This window comes from Natrix helvetica, assembly GCF_964273705.1.
Source record: "Natrix helvetica genome assembly, chromosome: 1".
Classification (NCBI taxonomy): Eukaryota; Metazoa; Chordata; class Lepidosauria; order Squamata; family Natricidae; genus Natrix; species Natrix helvetica.
The window spans coordinates 167797073-167817216 of record NC_138548.1 but is presented as its reverse complement, the minus strand read 5'-3'; the positions used below and the strand labels follow the sequence as shown (position 1 = coordinate 167817216).

Here is a 20144-nt window from a genome sequence, read left to right as displayed (position 1 = left end):
CGGGTGGGCAGGCCCAGCAGTCACAGTTAAAGGTTCGTCCAAACCTGAGCGACCATGCAGCAGCCCACCATGTGTGTATATAATTCTAAATATGGCATACTGTGTGTGGGAAAACTCTGCTTTAGGACCGTTATTCCATTTCAATTAAGAAATCATCAGATGAAGAAGAAAAATTCTCCATTAATTCCATCAAGCAAATTTGATTAGGAACATTCTTAATGCCAATCACAAAACTTTTCTCTGTTCTGTATAACTGAGACGCCAGGAAGTTAATGCAATATTTCACAGTTTTGATTATCTCATATTGTTTTCTCCTGGGCTTTCATCTGTTGGTAAGAGACTTTGTCTTGGATCTGCTTAAGGGTTTTATTAGTCTCTGTAGTTGTTGTTTGAAGAAAAGAGACAGACTCAAGATTTCCTGCAACATAAAATTATAAATTGTCTGGAAGATATTCCCCTGCTTTTGAAAGAACAGATGGGATGACACAGCTGGAGCTGCAATAGAAAATTTCTTGGCTTTAGTTGACATAAGAGCAAAGCAATCAGCTATGGTGAAATATTACAATATAAACATCCTTAATTTACCAGATTGATGAAATATTGTACAGGCAGTACAGGATTAATGTAGTTTAAGGAGAAAATAATCAGAAGAGAAGAGACATGAGTTCACATCACTATCTCCAACCAAAAGCCCTACGTTTGTGGACGTGTACAGTGGGTGTTTCATCAAGATATATATGACAGACCATCTTATTTCTGAAGTCAGAGAAAGGATTGCAGAAGGAAGGGGAATACAAGGCCCTTTACAGGTCACCCAGTAACACCTACAAATTTGCTTTACATGCAGAGAATCTGTACGTTTCAACTGTTATGTTTATTCAGAGGTGGTTTGTTTTTTTTTGGTGAAATTAATGGAACAAGTGACTCTCCTGTTTGTCCAATTCTTTTCTAATTTCAAATATTTGGAGCATGGATAAAGATCAGCATTCCTTTTTCCTAATGTGTATTTATAAGATAGATTATGAGCCTGCCAGTTCTATATTGAATTAGATACATCTGTCCATTTAAATCAACTAATTTGAGCATTCTGGTCTGCACAGTAGCCTTTCTATGATAAAGCATAGCCTGCTGTAGCCATACGAACATGTTTTGCAGCAAAGAGAGGCAAAAACATTATGATAAATGGTTTTTGAGACAAGAGATCATAAAAGACTTCCAAAGATCATGCATTGCAGGTCATTTCTTTAATACCCAAATACACTGTAAAGGGAAAAGTTGTTTTGAACTTAGTGGGATTTTTCCCCCTTAGTAAAACCACATTCAGTAACTAGATGTTCTTGAAATCCACTGTCCAACAAGCATCTAGAATTCTGCTACCATAATCAGAGAGAATGACTAAATTAAATGTCCAAGATGTCAACAAAGCATTAAGCGAGGGAAAACTGGAGAAGACTTATTGTAATCCAAACTTTAGATAAGCAGTTCACATAATGGCTTAAGCAACTAACCTGCTTTGAGGATAAGAGACAATCACATCCCAGTTCCAAAATAAATCTGTTTCTGAGTGCCTCAGATTCTTAAAAGGACCCAGCAGGAGCAACAGTAACTTTGGTTTTTCTGAGCATATTATCAATACATTTCTTTTCATCATTTCCATCACAAACATGTCTTGGCTATCGTTTTTTTTCTGCTGTATCCTCAGGACCTTCTCTTTAGCTGATCCCTAACACATAACTAAGGCACCTTTAGCTGCGCATAATTGCTTTCTGCCTTATTCTAAAACCATCTATGGCCAGGATGGCGAACCTATGGCACGGGTGCCACAGGCGGCATGCGGAGCCATTTGTCACGGCACGCGAGGCGTTGCCCTGTCAGCTGGCCAGCGTGCATGCGTGCATTGGCCAGCTGAGTTCAACCTTTTTTTAAGCCATTTTTGCCCTCCCCGGGCTCCAGAGGCTTTATAGGAGTCCGGGGAGGACGAAAACAGCCTCGCCTGCCCCCACCTCCCGCGGGAGGCCCTCCGCAGGCTTCAGGAGCTTCCCTGAAGCCTCGAGAGCAAAAAAACGGTCCTAAGGGCAAACCAGAAGTTTGGGAACGGACTTCCGGTTTGATTGTAGGGCTGGTTTAAGCCCTCTGGAGCCTTCAGGGGCCTTCCAGAGGCTTCCCTGAAGGCTACAGAGGACAAAACGGAGAAACCGGAGTCACTTCTGGTTTACTCGTAGGGCTGTTTTGAGTTCTCCAGAGCCTTCAGGGAAGCCTCCGGAAGGCCCCTGAGGGCTCTGGAGGGCTTAAACCGGCCCTACGAGCAAACTGGAAGCCCGTTCCTGAACTTCCGGTTTGCCCGTAGGGCCATTTGTTTGCGCTCGAGGCTTCAGGAAAGCTCCTGAAGCCTCCGGAGAGCCTCCGGGGGGCGGGAGAGGCTGTTTGCACTCTACCTAGGCTTTTATAAAGCCTCTGGAGCCTGGGGAGGGTGAAAAAAGCATGCGAAAAATGGGGGGTCACACCTATCATGCGCGCATGCGCGTTAGAGGGGGTTGTGCATTGCATTATGGGTGCGGCATGCCCGCACATGACCCCCCCGTGCTCCCCTTGCTTATGGCACGCGAGCCAAAAAAGATTCACCATCACTGATCTGGGCATATAAAGTCCATTAAGCTTTGTCATCCACTGCCCTGTAGGGAAATCGTGTGAGTGTGATTGGGAACAGAGAGAATAGAAACCTGATAGGAATCAGCAAGCGGGGGGGGGGGGGGGAGATAGTCAATTCCATACCAAAGTAGTTTTTTTGTCTATTCCAAAGATGACTGGAGAGCACTTGAACAACTATTGATGGGAAAAATGATCCCGGTGAGAAAAGAATAGGATGAAATTGGCCTACTCTTGCAAAAGGGCGCTTGGCACGTTGTGGCATACAAAATTTACCAGCAGGGCCTGTTTGGAATTTCTTTCCACTTGGAGCATGCTTAAAAAGGAACCTGATTGTGCCAGCAACCTTCTGGAGGCTTTGCAGCTCCTGCTATGCTACTTCCCCAGGAAAAGCGAACAGCTGGAGAGGGTTACTTTGCAAGCCCATCATCTTGCAGTGAACAAGTGAGGTAGCCAAGCAAGCAAAATGGAAATAATTCTTAGCAATATAAGTGAAATCTGATTGCAGTGAAATCGCAAATATTGCAGCGCTGAGAAGCCGGTATTTATTTTGTGCTCCTTTCTTGCATCTGTTTTGCTTGATTCAGCTATATAATCTGGGACAGATATTTAGGTCACAGTTTTCAAAGTGACCATTCTTTTGTTCATTTCAGTTACTGTTACTAACCAAGTTTGTATGCTGCTCCTCCATTAAGGATCAACTACACTTCATCAAGTTCCATATATCGGTCTTTGATCTCTTCAACTCTTTTTCGGATCTGTCCTCAAGTTTATCATTTTAAAAATCTGGAGCGCAATAAGCTTTGTGAACCTATTTCTTTGGTCAAGCGTGGAATCTAATTCTGTAATCATTGGTGAAAATTCTGAGAAAGAAACTCTGCACACACATACTATTTGCTTAATATAACAACCGGTTCCTTGGATTGAGTTTTAGCACAAAAACATTTCCCGGTGAGCTTCAGGCTTATTTTCTTTCCCTTCCAAGCATGTTGAGTTCTTAAGATATTTCAACTAAAGGCTTGCTGTGTACTGGGCGCCCTTGGAGAAGGCCTGACATCTCATTCATGAATATTTGAAACGGCTTTCATTCATGTCCTTGCATCCTCACATGCTGAGATCCATAACTTCAATTTAGCTATGAAATGTGCTCCTCCACGTGTGGATAAGAATAGCTCCACGTCAGTCCATCTCAATGGAAGCTGCCCAGATTTTTGTCTCACTGCAGGAGGCACGGAAACTGCATGTTTGCAGTTCCTCCAGCAGACCTTAGCCACTCGCACATTTCTGTGGAAAGGCAACCATGTGCTTAGCCATTTGGGGGAGCACCCGGTTGTACAAGCCAGCCAGCTGTCCCCGACTCTGGGTTTTTGTCATTATCCTTAGGTTTTTGTGAAAACTGAAGAGAAAGATACTGCCTCCGAGATGTTGCTGCCGCTTTCTCTTTTAGGAGAAAAGGAGGCAGCGATATTTATCAGCAAGTCATTTTGTGCAGGAGACATTCATTCTAACAAGCAATAATAATAATAAATTATATAAATCAGAATCAGGAGGCCCATGCCTGCCTTCTTGAATGGAACTCTATTTTCATTTAGTGGGGTTATTTTTGAGCTGTCCTACATGGGGTTCCTGCTGTAGAAGGATCCATTTCTTATGGATGTAATGCCTGCACTGAAGGATGGAGTCACAGGATTACAGGAAAGTAAGGAGACAGCAACAAACTACAGCTGTCAAAGCTTCTGCTTTCCTTGAAACATCCTACAAAAAGAGAATTTTAAATATTAATGGAAATGTAAGAGAGCGGTGGGGCGGGGGAAGAATTGTCCTATTTGGGACCATCCCATTAAAAACAGGAAGGCCAAAGTCTTCATAAGACCCCCCCCCCAGAACAACTCGCAGCCTCAAAACATAAACGCGTCGCGCCAAATCGCATAGCGCGCACACACATCTCTACCCCATATTCTTTCACTAGCGTTCAAAATATTTCGTCTCTTGTCGTCCCACCCCCACCCTCACGCCCAACTCCATCTTCTGCCCAGCGGCATCTATCGCCAAGCTCCATCATCTTCATGGAACACTTGGAATACGCCGAGAGCTGTTTCGCAAGCCATTAGCCAGGGCTGTATGTACCGCGCTGGTGCAATCCCTGTTTCGGCTTTATGAGAAGACGGGGGGGGGGGGGGGGAGGACAGCGATCGATGTCCGCCCCTCCCCTTTTGACGCCTTCATTCATTCTGCTGCACGAATTCCAGCACAAAAAAACCGCCTCCAGGCAGAAGAGAAGGCGCTGGCTCTTTCGCCGCCGGCTTGTGCTTTGTATCTCTTCCCCTCCCTCCCTCGGCCCGTGGGCCCTCCCCTCCCCGCCCTCGTTTCTTCAGTGCTCTGTTCTGGCCGGGTTACGCAGCCGCCGTCGCCGGCTGGAGCGGTATAGTTGAGCAAGGAGGGCTTTTGACGGCCGTCCCCGGAGAATCCGCGGCAGCTCCGCTTCGGTAATTGGGAGCGGAGGGACAGCAAGAAACTCCGCAAGAAACAGCCGGACGCGGGAAGCAAACGGGGTCTGTGCGTATATGCGAGCGCTTGCGCCTGGGTGGAATACGGACAAGCCGAAGTAAAATCGAGAAAGAAAGAGACGAGGTTGCAGGGAGCAGGGAAGAAGCAGCTCGCTAGCCAAATGAACAGGAAACGTGGCGAAAAAGCAGAGCATTGCCCAGCAAGGCGCAGATCTCAACGCTGAGTTTCTCCATTCGGCGGTGCGCCTCGGACGGCTTCGGATGTACCGTGCGAGGAGGGCTCCATGCCTTGTAAGCAGCTTGGGTGCTTTCCTCAGGACGTGGGAATTAGTGGCTTAGACTTCCCACCGCTTTTTCTGATCAACGGAGGCTGCGGCATGAGGCATAAGTAGCGCCTAAAGTTCCTCCTGGGGGGGAAGGCGAGGCTACCCGGGATCATGGCAAACCCCGCCGGCTTGGACTCCGCCACGGTGGAATGTTTCTTAGACAGACACCCGGAGCTGGTGGAGAAGTGGCTGAAGAGGAGAACCACCTTCCTTAGTAGTAAAGAAACTCCCGGGGGAGCGCCTGACTTCGGCGACGGCGGGGCGGCAAAGCAGCCCAGCAGCCGCCGCCACCACAACGGCCTCTCGCCGCGGAGCAGCCCCTCGTCCACAGCTCCTCCCGGCCCGGAGCCGACGGCTGGCGGGCTGCTGCAGCACCGAGGCTCCCAGAAAGAGCTGAGGAAAAGTTTCGCGCGCTCCAAGGCGATCCACGTGAACCTGACTTACGACGAGCACCTCCACGCCCGGGCTCAGGAGCCTCTGAGCAGCGCCAGGAGAAGGGCGCTGCTGAGGAAGGCCAGCTCCCTGCCGCCCACGACGGCGCACCTGCTCAGCGCCCTGCTCGAGTCCCGGGTCAACCTGCCCCAGTACCCGCCCACCGCTTTGGACTACAAGCGCTACCTGAAGCAGCACAACGAGCGGCAGTTCTTTCTGGAGCTCGTCAAGGACATTTCCAACGACTTGGACCTCAGCGCCCTCAGCTACAAGATCCTCATCTTCGTCTGCCTTATGGTGGACGCCGAGAGGGGCTCCCTTTTCCTGGTGGAAGGCGGCGGGAAGAAGAGCTTGGTCTCCAAGGTCTTCGACGTGCATGGCGGCGCCCCCGTCCTGCCTTGCTACAGCACGGAGAACTCCACCGAGATGCAGCTGCTCTGGGGCAAAGGCATCGTCGGTTATGTGGCCGAGCACGGCGAGACTGTCAACATGCCCGACGTTTACCAGGTACGGCTGGCGTTCTGCAGCCCTGTTGGCGATTCGATAACCCTAACAGAATAACTTTATAAAACTAAGGTCTCCGGTTTAGTCGGTTAAAAAAAAACACCCAACAACACCAAAACACAATCCTGCTCAAATTCATACTGTAGTTATCCAGAACGGCAGCGTGGGAAGAAATCTGTTTAGATGAAAGCATAATATCTTGCAGAAATGCAGGAGGTCTCCCCCTGGTGCCAGTTACCTAGGGAGCTGTTACACATGTTTTGTGGCGAGTTGGGGGGTGAAGAGATTTCGTATTTATGTTTAAATATACCTTCATGTATAAATACAACGTGTTGTCAGAGAACGGTGTTTGCAGTCAGAGTAGTGAAAAAGAGTGAGTGGTCCCTTTGTGCATGTACGTGTGTGTGATTAAAGGATTCAGATGAGTGAGAGAGAGATAGCAATTTTGTGTAATCATTTATGGCCAAAGGATCCTGTGTGGATTAAACTAAAGACTCAAGATAAGCCGTGCATATTTTTCCTCAATGGCCAACTAGAGGTGGAAGCAAAACACAAGTAGTCCATTTGATTCTTCAGCAATTAGTATCGAGAAGTTTATTCTTGCTTTGACTGCTAAACCTAATGGGTTTCTTGATTAGCCTTGCCATCCCTCAAATGAGTAAATGCACTTCTGGTCACTGTTGAAGTCCAGCTGGATCTCTAGATAATAGTAATTTTGGACCCATGAAGGTGCCTATCAGTGTATCCGAAAGCAAACCACAGTGGTGCCAAAATGACAACATGCATGTAATAACCATTATGTAAAAATAAAAGGCTCAATTTGCTCTTCTGATAACATTCATTTGTATTTATTCAGCTGTAGGGATGGGATAGTTTGGCCGGTACATAGTATTTAAAGGGAACATCATGGATTTATGTGAAAACATTTTGGTTTTGACTGTTTTACTTTTAGTATTGCTATGTATCATTCCATAAATAATTTGTAAAATATGCATTGTCCATAGGCATCTGAAGGAAGTAAAGACAAAACATCCATTGCACCTTAAGCTGTACCGCATCATGTGCAAATACGAAAGGATAGAGTTCATATCCTGTTGTCACAATGCACAAGTAGTGTTTTCGCATCAACATGATCAACAGCATCAAGAGAGATATCTATGCCCTTGACTGCAACTTTTTAAAGCAGCCATCTCTATTCCCAGGATCACATGCTGCTCTCTGCAGCTAACATATCCCAGGAAAAGATTTGACTGCTTTAAAGAGGTGCAGATAAATTCACATACCCCTTTTGAAATGCAATCCAAAACATTGCACAGAACTAATTTTTAGTTTTTGGTGTAATACTCCTTAGCATGGTATTTGCTTTTTTAAACCGCTTTGTACATTATGTAGATGTTTTCATTAACCCTGTTAATTCTTATCAAATTAGTCATTGCCAGAATTTAAAAATCCTCCTTGTATTTGTACAGACAAATCCATTTGTAGAAAAAAACAGGTTTCTTTTATGTGGTTGACACAGAGACTGATTAATAAAGACATCATTGGGTGGAAGTGCCCAGGTTAGTATATAGCACAGTGCTACTAAATACAAGAAGCCGATTAGCAGGGGGAAAAGGCAGTCTTGTAAAGGGATATTATTATACTATACCTCTAGAATTAATTGGCAATAAATTAATTCTGATTAGTGAAAATACTTTTTTACGTAGAACAGACAAGATTTCAATAAATGTAGATTGCCTTTTCTGTAAATCATCATCTAGAACATGTTTATTTTGGCTTCTTATTGTTTAGTAACCTATATTAAGTCATTTTCACTCCCAAATATAGTTTGTTTTCATAAATGCAGATAGTGTACATTTGATTGATTGATTATGTGCTATTAAGTTGTTTCCAATTCTTAGCAATCACATAGCTACATTTTCTTCATGATGATCTGTCCTTAACCTGTTCTTTCAGATCTTCCAATGGTGTACTCATCACCATTTTAACTGAACCCATTCACCTTGCTACTGATAATCCTCTTCTCTCTTTCTTTCTTTCTTTCTTTCTTTCTTTCTTTCTTTCTTTCTTTCTTTCTTTCTTTCTTTCTTTCTTTCTTTCTTTCTTTCTCTTTCTCCCAGTATTATAGTCTTCTCTAGAAAGCTAGGTCTTGGCACAATATGCCAAAACTAGAATAATTTGAGCCTAGTCATTTAATTCTTAAGTAAGAACTCTGGGTTGATTCGTTTGATGGTCTATTTGCTTTCTTGGTTGAACTTGTAAATTTAGACTTAGTTAGAAGGCTGACTAATCTGTGAAATTACTTGTATGGAGCTAGTTATTCCTATTCTATTTACAATTGTAATAGATAAAATTATGGGAAGTAATATGAAATTTAAACACATCGATTTACTGACTGATAGTCTCACTGTGAATGTAGGAGCTCCTGCTTTAAGAGACAGAAGGAACAGATGGATTACAAAATACTTGTGATTAAGATCTGGGGCAAGTTACAATATTTATTAAATCTGTTCTGCCATATGTTCATCTTTTATAAGGTCTATCGTTAGGTCTTGGCTTTTCATTTAAAAGAGTAAGTCACTGATTTAACCCAACCCTATGAAACACTGTGTCATTCTGGTTTTGGAACCATGTCAAGCCTCATTTGTCTCCCAATTATTCACCTGCTTTTAACACGAAGAGCTATGGACTTAGATCTTAGTCAGAGATTCACTGTGGCCGTATATGATAGTGTATCAAAACTGATTTCTTCTTCTGCAAGCTGAGTGCTTGATCAATTTTACAGCTTTTTTCTTCTTGCTTAAAAGTAAACCTGTGGATTTACTTCTATGCCTATTGTATGCAACAAGTTGCATTATGTTTATTAAAAAGTGTTTGGTTTGACTAAAGAGGACAAATACTGCTAAGTCAAGCAAATATGAGCTTCTCTATCATAAAAAATATGGAATTATCTTACAGCAGGGAAAGGAATTGTGCTCAAAAAATTTCCACCGAAAATAGCTGGGTTCCAATGATAACATGTTTATTACAATGGCAAAAGAAATGCCAAATTTGGATCTTCCTTGTGGGCTGTTTCTGTCCAAACATCAGTGCACTCACTTCTTATATGTTACACTAGGTCTCCATTGTGATTACTGTATTCCTTCCTTGCAGGTAGCCAGATAGTGCCTGGATTGCAAAAAATCTCTCAACTTACTGTCCTTTCAGTGCATTGAACTAGAACTCTAGATACAATAGTGGGAGTTGTTGCCCAACATGTATGGAGGACTGAATTATTAGTGATGTTAAGTTTCTACTATGGGGCACTTATGATGACACAACTAACTACAGTACCTAAAAGATAGAAAACAACTTAATAGGCAAATACCAAAATATTTTACTTAGATCACAGAAGTCTAATGCAAATGTATAGTATGGGTATACCTGGTCGGGTGATAATAGTAAAAAGGAACAGGTATTGTATGATCAGGAAATGAAACCATGTCTCATTTTTTACAAAAGAAATTTAACCATTTAAAAACCATTTTGTTTTGAGAAGAAAAAGGGTGGGAAAAGAAATTACCATAGGCATCTGTTCCTAATCAATGTTAAATCAAAGCAATAAAACACCCTGTGAAATTATCCCACAAGTTTCATTCATCCTTATACATTATAGGGTAACTGTCAGGTTCTCAACGTGCAGAGTTTCCACTGTGATCCACATTTCGTCACTTGCCCCATTTCTTCTGTGGTGTTCTATGGACATGACGCCGTAGAAAATATTGTCTATTGCCCCAGAGTACAGAAAATAAAATAATAGATTTAAATTACAGAAAAGTAATTTTTTAATGCTGGGGGCATAATAGCCAAACATTTGGCGCAGTTAATAAGGAGAGAGCAGGAAATGAAACAATTATCTGGAGAGGTGGTGGGTTCTACTTTTCGGAGTATAGTCAGATGGAGTTAGTCAGCTTTCTCTCATGGATGCTTTATTTTAAATTTCTGCATTTCAAATAGGCAATTGGTATGATAGCCTTAATGGGCCCTTTCAAACTGTTTCATTCCATGAATTTAGTTTTCATTTTAACTCCCATTTTTTCTACTATTACTTCTGTAGAACTACCATAAGCAGGCTGCAAAATCAGGATGACTAGAAATGACAGCAAAGAGTTCGTTTTTTTAAATACCTCTTTGATGCCATAGCCACCCACAGATTTTGTAGATGAAAATGATAATGCTAACATCTTTTTTTTCCAGAAAAAAATTGAACCAGTTAAATGATAGAATAGTTGTGTAGTGCTGCTTCAACATACTATGAATTCTTTGTCTGAAAGGATAGGTGACAGTCATGGTTTGGAGGGCCTTTGCACATATTCTTCTTGTGTGCCAATGATACCTGTAAGTATAAGAATTAACCCTTTATCTTATAGATCCATGATGGCGAACCTATGGCACACGTGCCAGAGGTGGCATGCAGAGCCCTCTCTACTGTCACACGCATCGTCACCCCAAGTCAGATCTCCGTGGCGTTTCTTTTGTGAGCTTCTGTTTTCCTGCAAACGCCGAAACAGAAGTTCGCAGGGAAAAAAATCTTACCTCTTGCTGCTCTGCCAATGTTGGGATGCCCAACCTCCCACCAGCCAGCTGGTCTTCGGATCTCTGCTGCGCATGTCCATGCATGTCTGTGAGCGTTCATGCACGTGCACACACCTTTCAGTTTGGGCATGTGCATGCGCGCAGGTTGGGCACTCGGTGTCTGTTATAGATTGTTACTAGCCAGCTCACACTTACTCTCAATATACTCAGGGATAAATGAAATATTAAATAATCACAGATTTGAAGAAATCTGAGTGGTTAGAGAAAGGACGTATTTTTTGTTTTGTTTATTGACTGTTCTTTTGAATATTGTTATGGATCTAACCCTATGCCCTTACTTTATAGTAATTTTATAGAATTTTAACACTTTCCTATTGAAAATCTACATAAAACTACTAGGAAAATTCATCCAGTGACTTGGGTTTAGATACCATCAATATGATACATCTCGACTCCTGGTCATCCAAGTGATACTGTCAGTGTTTCATTTCAGTATCTGGAGTCTATGAGGATCTAGATAGAGAGGAATAGGCTCAGTCATAAACCTGATGAAACTGAGTAGCAGTTTGACAGATTTTTCATCTAATTCTGGATGTGGCCATACTCCCTAATCAAAAATGGCCCCAGCTTGAATAGCTGAAAGTCATGGTTAGGAAGGCCTTTGCACAATTCCTTCTTGTGTGTCAATTACCGTATTTTTCAGAGTATAAGACGCACCAAGATTTTGAAGAGGCAAATAAAAAAATGTAGGTAGGTAGAGGGATAGAGAGCAAGAGAAAGACATAGAGAGAAATACAGTAGGTAGGTAGGTAGGGAGAGAGAGAGAGAGAGAGAGAGAGAGAGAGAGTAGGTAAGGTAGGTAGAGGGATAGAGAGAGAGAAATAGAAAGATAGAGAGAAATACAGTAGATAGGTAGGGAGAGAGAGAGAAAAGGTTAGGTAGGTAGAGGGAGAGAGAGAAAGAGAAATACAGTAGGTAGTTGGGAGAGAGAGAGTAGGTAGGTAGATGTTTCCAGGTGTATTTATCCATGTGCTGGAGAAGGAGATCGCTGACAATCTGCAGCACCTAAGACTTTGTTTCTGCTGGCACAGCACTTGATCAATGTAATTCTCATCAATCAGTTAAAGAGCTTTCCAAAAGGAAAAAAAAAGTTTTTGCACTCTGCAAACCTCCCCAAAGGCCCGTTTTTCGTCAAAATGGGCCCGTTTTTTTTTTAAAGGCATGAATAGCCTTGGGGGGGCTTGCAGAGTGCTCCTGGGGGGGACAAAAACGAGCAAAAAAACAGCCAATTTTTCACAAAAACGGGCCCATTTTGTGTCAAAAAAATTGCATGCATAGCCTTATGGAGACTTATAGAGTGCTGCTGGGGGCTGGGGGTGAGTGGGAAACGGCCCTTTTTTTGCTCATTTTTGCCCTCCCCAGCCCTCAGGAGCTGTCTGAAAGCCTCCATAAGGCCATTTGGCAGGGCTTCGGGAGGCAAAAAAATGCTGTATTTAATGTATAAGAAGCACTCAGATTTTCAGCCTCTTTTTTGAGGGAAAAAGGTGCGTCCTATACTCTGAAAAATACGGTATACCTGTTCCTGAATCTAAAGGCCTTGGTGATGGTCATCCACACTTGGGTGAACCCTAGCTTGAATTAGTGTAACATGCCCCATATGAGACTGCACTTACGGACAACTCTGAATCTATGGCTAGTCCATGATACAGCAGCCTGAGTACTTTTGAGTGTGCCTTGGTATATCCATATAGCACTACTACTGTATGAACTGCATTGGCAAACATTTTGCCTTTTCCAGGCAAAATCTACCTTGTTTTTTCCTTGTCTTCTTTGAACTTCTATTTATTTATTTTTTAAAATAGAAGCCAGCATTGTATATAACCCTCCCTGGGACCTAAATTTATCTTCTCTATCCCATGTGGAATGTTATGCACAATGTTTCGTCTGAGGGTCATTCTGATTTCCCCCCCACTGCATTACATTTTTCTTACTCAAATTTTCATATTCTTGTCAGGATTTGCCATCACAGTGATAGATAATGTGAGGCTCAAGGCTCTGTGAAGCACATGGCTAATATTGTATGAAGTGCCAAAAAGGACAAAAGAAAGAAGGCTAGAATGAACAGGCAAAGATTCAAAATCAAGAGAGCAGAAACTATTACATCAGAACACACCTTTGTTCAGTCTTTCTCAACTCTCTTATCCTTGAAGAAACCTTAAAATATAATGTTCAGTTCTCAAGAAAGCCCTGCATAAAAAAACATCTCTACAGCTACCGTAGCACTGCACAATGTATTAAGTTTTAAAAAAACATTGTTTAAAAAGCAATGTTTTTTTTTACAAGCTCTCACAGAATCCCTGGTGAACCAGTGAAAGGTTGCCTTTTCGCCTTTGTGTAATGCGGTTCTACTCTGATTAATTATTAAGAATTTTTATTCTTGATGCCCTTGCTTATTGTAGTAACTTTCATTTGATCTAATGTACTCCTGGAAAAGCCAATATTTTCTGTGTGCCCTGCATTTCACATATGAATGTTGTTTTTAAATAATCAAAGAAAAAGCTTTATTTTTTGTCAACTGGCAATTTTTAGTATGCCACAATTTTATATTCTAACCCCTTTCAGATATATTAGAATTGACAGCTATCTAAACAAGAGGAAATATTGTGTACTAAAAATGAAGAGGCTTAGAAGGACTCTAGTATTGAACAAACACAAATGAGCAACATATGCTGCCAATCAGATCATTTTTAATTTCAAAATATTAAAAATTAATACAATTATTATTTTTTAAAATATCATTTAGTACTGAACATAGCTAATTGCTTATCCATGAAGTGAATATATAATCAAAATAATAGATATGGAGAAAATGATGTTCAAAAGAATGATGATATAGAAAATAACGTTTAAATGTTTTGGAAGAACCAACATTTTAGCATTGCTGATACCTAAAGACATATTTGGGGGGGAAAAACCCAAATCCTGTCTTCTGCCCTAGGTATTTAAACCTAAGCTTTAAATATACCTCATAATGTAAATATGTTTTTGGATGCTTAGTTTAGAATAGTAGAGTATATTCTCTTCTATTGGTAGGTTAATAAATATCAATGTTGAATATTTAGTATTGCACAGAAAAATGGAGAAGATTGGAAACATTTTCACATTTTTAAACCATCTGCTATTCATCCTTAAATCCTGATGAGTTTGGCACTGAATTCAGTTAGATTTGGATTGTATTTCTGCAGGCATATGAAATTACCTAGTGACAGGTGAAATAAACTATATAAAACATCCATGGCAAAGGGATGTCTGTACATATTTAATGACTTTAACTGATAGAAGGAAGTTCACTTGTGTATCAATATAAATATAAATTGATTCCAGATCATTAAAGTAATTATTAATAAAGAGAAAACTCCTTGGAAACTTTTCGATTCTGATCTCAGTCTCATAACAAGCTGCATAAACTCCTTGTTCTATGTTTGGTGTTTCTTTAGGTGCTTGATTTACTATCTATACCAGTGACGTGCGGTGAGGCTTATGGCTGGTGAGGCTGGTGACGTTATCAGGAAGGCAGGGAATGAGACCACGTGTGCTGGAGGCTGAGGCTGCCTCAGCCTCCAGCACACGTGATCCCATTCCCCGCCTTCCTGAGTGTGCTCCGCCGGCTCGCGCTCCGCGATCCCCAACAGCAGCTGCTTTTCAGTGCTTTTCTGTGCGTCTGGCGTTTAGGACATCTGGCTATCTACCTAAACGCACAGGAAAGCACTGAAAAGCACTTCGCCTCCAAGCCACTTCGTCTTGATGACGTCGCTGATGTCGCTGCTGGGCGCGGCCGGACAGAGGCAACCAGAGTGGCGCCGAGGGGTCCGGGCGGACGAAAGCGAGCGAGCGAGTGATGGAGGATCAGGCAGCCTGATTCTTGGTCGCTCGTCCGCCGCACTGCCTCGGCGCCACTCTGGAACCTCCATCCGTCCGCGCATGGCAGCTACGGCGACTTCATCAAGCCACTGCCACTTCTGGATGTCTATTGCAGTCGCGAGGAGCGCGCAAAGTACAGCGGAGGCAGGAAGGTTATTGGCGCTTCCGAGAACCCTCCTGCCTCCGCCGGTTGCCCAGCTGGCACCACCCCGCGCGCGCTTCTCCTCCCTCCTCTTCCTCTTATATATATGAAACTTCCTCATGGATATTATTATTATATATTATTATTTCATGATGAGAGGTGAGGCTCTGCCTCCCCTGCCTCCCCTGACCGCACATCCCTGATCTATACCCAGGCTGAATCAGTGGTTCTTAAACTTTTTGACCCAATTAATATTTTCCTGGTCTCAAATTATCTCATTGTGCCCACAAAAAATCCAGACTTTTGTTATTTCACACCAGCTTCTTGATGGCAGCAGTCCCAAAATGGATTCTTGACGCACTAACAAGCAATTATAAGTTACCTCGTTACTTCTACAATATGCCCAAATTACACCCCTGGGAGAAATTACTTACCAGTTTAAGGACTACTAACCTAAATTGTTCGTTTACCAACACATTTTATACATAGCATAAGTAAGAATATGCATGTCTGTAGAATTATAAAATGGATTGGACTACCCACCATGCATAATGTAATAATAATAATTGTATTTAAAGTAATTATAAACCTACTCACCTGCTTTTTGCTAGAAAACATGCTTTAGAAGAGAGGGAAAAGAATGTAAAACAGTTTTTGTGTCATTGGTCCATTTCTTCCACATATCATTTCTCCTGTCCAGTCATAGAATTTTAGAGAGTGGAGTTTGAATGACTTATTAAATCTGGGTCATAATTCTTCGGACACACATCTGTGGATGTACACACCTCTGTTGCTGCTTTTGATTGCCAGTAAGCATAAGTGGATTCAGTTTTGGCCTTGATGCCTGCTTGTTGCTGATACTTATGAAAGGCAAAATTGTTCAGTCAACGGTAAAAGAAGGATTATGTTTTCTATTATTAGTTTTGTCATATGCAGCCATGAAATTAATATTGTGTTATTATTTTTTATCATTTGTTGTAGCTCCTCCTCTCCATTTTAAAAAAAATAATTGCAAAGGTTGTTACCAGCATGGATGTTTCATAATAGCTCACCTTAGTTGCATTCTTCTGACACCCACAGTGGGTACCTGTAAAATCTTAACAAAGGACAAAGCCTTTGAAATGCAGTGATTCTGAAGCAGATTTACACTTTTTAGATTCGTTTTCTCCAATTTGATCATTGAAATTATGAGGTCTGAGCTAACATTTCTAAAGAGTTTCAGATTGGGGAAGGTTATTTAAAAGATGTTCTTTGTTCAACAGAGCATTAGCTGAGGTTTCATCTACTGCTTTTAAATTATACTTGTGTCAGGTAGAACCTAAACCAGAATGGTTTTAATTTCAGCAAGAAACTGAAAAAAAACAGCAATTTGTAGGAAATGGCTTTTAAAAAGTAGGGACAGAAAAAACATTCTTGTGTAAATGTTTATCCACTGTGGATAAAACATTCTTTTCCTCACCAAGCAGCATGACTATTCTAAAGGGCTATGAAAGAAATACCTATTTAGATAGTATCAAGATAAGCCAGGTCAAGAAATGTGTATCATAGGACACATTAATTCTCCAATTTATTGAAATAGACTATAAACACATAAACATGAAAGCCTGACAGCATTTTCCCTTCCTTTCCTCTTAATTCCAAAGAAAGTCAAGTCTGTTTTCTTGAACTAAGCTCATGTTTTACTAATGGTGGCCATATATTTTCTTCAAAGCCAACTTTGTTTCCCTCTGCAAACTTTCTTCAAACAGAATATAACAACCTCAGCAGTACTTTAAAAAACGTTATTTAGGGAAGCTTTAAAACAGCATTTGCACTTGTAGTTCACGTTCATGTCTTCCTTCTGATGCAAGTGCTAAAATCCTTCCTGGTAGTTATAGTTGAAAGTAGCTTGGAGATTATAAACTAAACAGAGTGCATCAACAAGGCACCCATCCATAATATTCTTCCAAGACCCAGCTATGTTTTCTTTTTCTCCTGGATTTCAACTTTCATGGATGATGCTGAGGACCTTTAAGGGTTTGAGATGTCAGTACTTAGAAGCACTTCTAGGATGTATCTGCTGTTATTTTAAGATATACACAGAGGGAGCTCTTAGCGTCCCTTGGCTAGGATAATTATGTTAAGTGGAGATATTGGAGATACTTCTGTTTAGTGGCCCTTGGATTGTGGAATATCATTCTCCGGATGGCCAGGCTAGCACCTGATTCATTCTGAGCCTTTTGGCTCTAGCTGAACATTTACTTTTTTTCTTATGTTCAAAGTGTAGCATTTTGAACATAAGCATTTTATGAACCATGGTGGTGCAGTGGTTATAGTGCAGTATTGCCAGCTGTCTGCAATTTGGCAGTTCAAATCTCACCAGGCTCAACCGTGACTCAGCCTTCCATCTTTCCGAGGTGGGTAAAATAAGGACCAAAATTGTTGGGGGAAATATGCTGACTCTGTAAACCGCTCAGAGAGGGCTGTAAAGCACTGTGAAGCGGTATATAAGTCTAAGTGCTGTTGCTATTTGGAGCCTGATCATGCTTGATTAAAACCAAGAATCAACAAGAATCCCTAATGCAAAGGCACACAAGTGATTAGACTTATTTGCTTTTGCATTAGGGACTCTTGCTGATTTAATTTAATTTGAATAATTTAATTTAATTTATATCGTACCTTTATAATGTTTATTAAAAAAACCTCAAGATGGCAAACACACACAATATTCCTTCCTCTTCCTATTTTCCCCACAACAACAATCCTGTGAGATGAAATGAGAGAGGGGGGGACTAGTCCATCATGCCTTTCATGCTTAAGGCTATATTTTACTTAGTGGTAGGGTTTATCTTGTAACATGCAGAGGGATCCTCTGGATAGCAGACAGATTTAAGGGTACAGTGTGTCAATAGCAATAGCACTTAGACTCATATACTGCTCCATAGTGTTTTACAGCACTCTCTGAGTGGTTTATAAGTATCCGCATATTGTCCCCAACAATCTGAGTCCTCGTTTTATCGACCGCGGAAGAATGGAAGGCTGAGTCAATCTTGAACCAATCAGGATCGAACTCCAAAGTGTGGGCAGAGTTTGCCTGCAATACTGCATTCTAACCGCTTCACCACCAGTGGTTAGAATAATAATGTATTTTCTGTTAATATGCCCATTATGACATTTAATTTGGGTTTGTTATAACTGTTAAGCGTATAGGCATTTTACATCCCATTTATTTTCTCTCTTAAATCAGAAAAAGGTCATATTTGGGCTTATACTATATTTCAAACCAGCTTTGTTTCATGCAGTCAAATCTGAAATTATTTTATAACAATAAATGATCCAGACAATGGTAATTTAAGAAAGAGGGAAAGAAGAAAATAAAAAATAATTTGTTGTACTTAATGTAGAAACCAAGGCTTGGTCTCTTTCATAGGAACTCCTCCAGTTATGGTAATTTCATAGTTTAGGTTACTTTCTCTTTGGAAATGTTACAAAAGGTCCATTGTTTGGTTAAAACAAAGTAAGAGTCTTTCTGTCTCTCTCTCATTCTCTTTTTTAGTGTTCTAGAAGTACATTTTATAATCAGTGGGAAACACACCTTTGTATGTACTGTAGTCAGACTTCCATACCATAAGGTAGACTGTTGCTACTATCAGGAGAGAAAACACATTTAAGTGATTATTGGTTGCAATCACAATACCTTTTGGCATTAGGTAAAGAAAATGCTATATGAGTATTAATTTCCACATTAATGCTGTATATAATAGCTCCTGTGCAATGGATTTATTTATTTATTTTTTGCCCCATTTTTCTGCAAGCATCACTAAAACCTGAATGCGTGCTTATGTAAAATGCAATCCTCATCATTTGTGTATTGATTTTGTCATTTTGATTGGTGAAATGGCAAAGTCCCTGCCTTTATGCAATTTGGCATAGTAGTTGTAAGTCATTTGAAGGTACTGGGAAATGTACCACTTCTGCATTTTTAGAGGCATACTATAATTTGAAGAAATAAATTTTCCTTAAGAATAAAATGAAAGGCAATGTTTGCAGCTCCCTTTTTACTTGAATGCCACATTTCATACTAGCAGCTGAGTTTTGTTTTTTGGGGGGGAAATCCTTTACCATCTTCAGAATGAAAATATTTCTTGTACACTGATATAATCAAAATGCAGCAGGAGTATAGCATTTTTATTGACTTAAAAGAAAAGAAAATCTTAGAAATCTTAATCCACACTCTTCTCAGAATTCATTGAAACATCTCCATAGTACTAACTAGATATATTGCCAGGACTTTAAAATGACATAACCTTTTGGGAAGTATCTTAAAAGGAGCAGTGGGGGAAATTTAAGTAAGTAAGATGTTATACCCTAGTATTCTTCATTCCTATGTTTGAAATTTTTTAGGAGAAAATAGTACACTTATGATGACAATCATTCAAATAAGCTAATATCAAAATCAACAGTAGGAAAAAAAAAATTCTTCTCTCTCTCTAAATGACCATACTTTAAATCAAGTCTCAAAGAACACAAAAAAATAATATAACTTAATCTGTGACCTATATTTAGCTATCTTAATAATGCAATTTGAAGTTTAGTATTGCCAATCTACCTTGTTTGCATCTTGTAGAATCTTAAACTTCACTTTTGGTATTTTACTTGATCATGTACAATTAATTATACCATATGTCTCTGCCATCAGTTTATTATCAATACTTATTGGAATCATTTGCAATAAGTGAAATCTTGGCAATATATTTGTTTTTTCATTATTGCAATTTCTCCTAACAAAGATCATTTTAACTTTTTCAACCTTTTCTGCCCAATTTTTTTTCAAATCTCATATCTTTTGAAAAAATATTTATGTATTAAAAATACGTATGTATTAAAATATTTGTGTAACCAATTTCATTGTATTTAAGTACAATGACAATAAAGATTATATTTATACTTATACTTATTTTTGCTAAATTCTAGCATACACCCTTTTTGGTAATAACATTAAACCATTTGCTTGCTGTAAATACTGTTTTTCATGTTCAGATAAATTTCATGTCATAACAGAGTCATACTTCTATTCATCCATCCATCCAGTGGTTAAGAGTCAACACTAAT

General features: G+C 40.6%; 1 protein-coding gene across 3 annotated transcripts in view; it reads left to right on the top strand.

Annotated features, from left to right (window-relative positions):
• The first annotated feature begins 5054 nt into the window (after positions 1-5054).
• Positions 5055-20144, top strand: part of PDE11A (phosphodiesterase 11A) — a 201231-nt gene continuing 186141 nt past the window's right edge. For 2 of the 3 annotated variants that reach the window (XM_081939909.1, XM_081939910.1), the window contains exon 1: positions 5055-6418. In XM_081939909.1, the coding sequence (XP_081796035.1) occupies positions 5591-6418 (828 nt within the window). In that variant the 5' untranslated portion in view covers positions 5055-5590. The remainder of the gene's footprint in view (positions 6419-20144) is intronic. The other variant, XM_081939911.1, reaches the window with a different exon arrangement.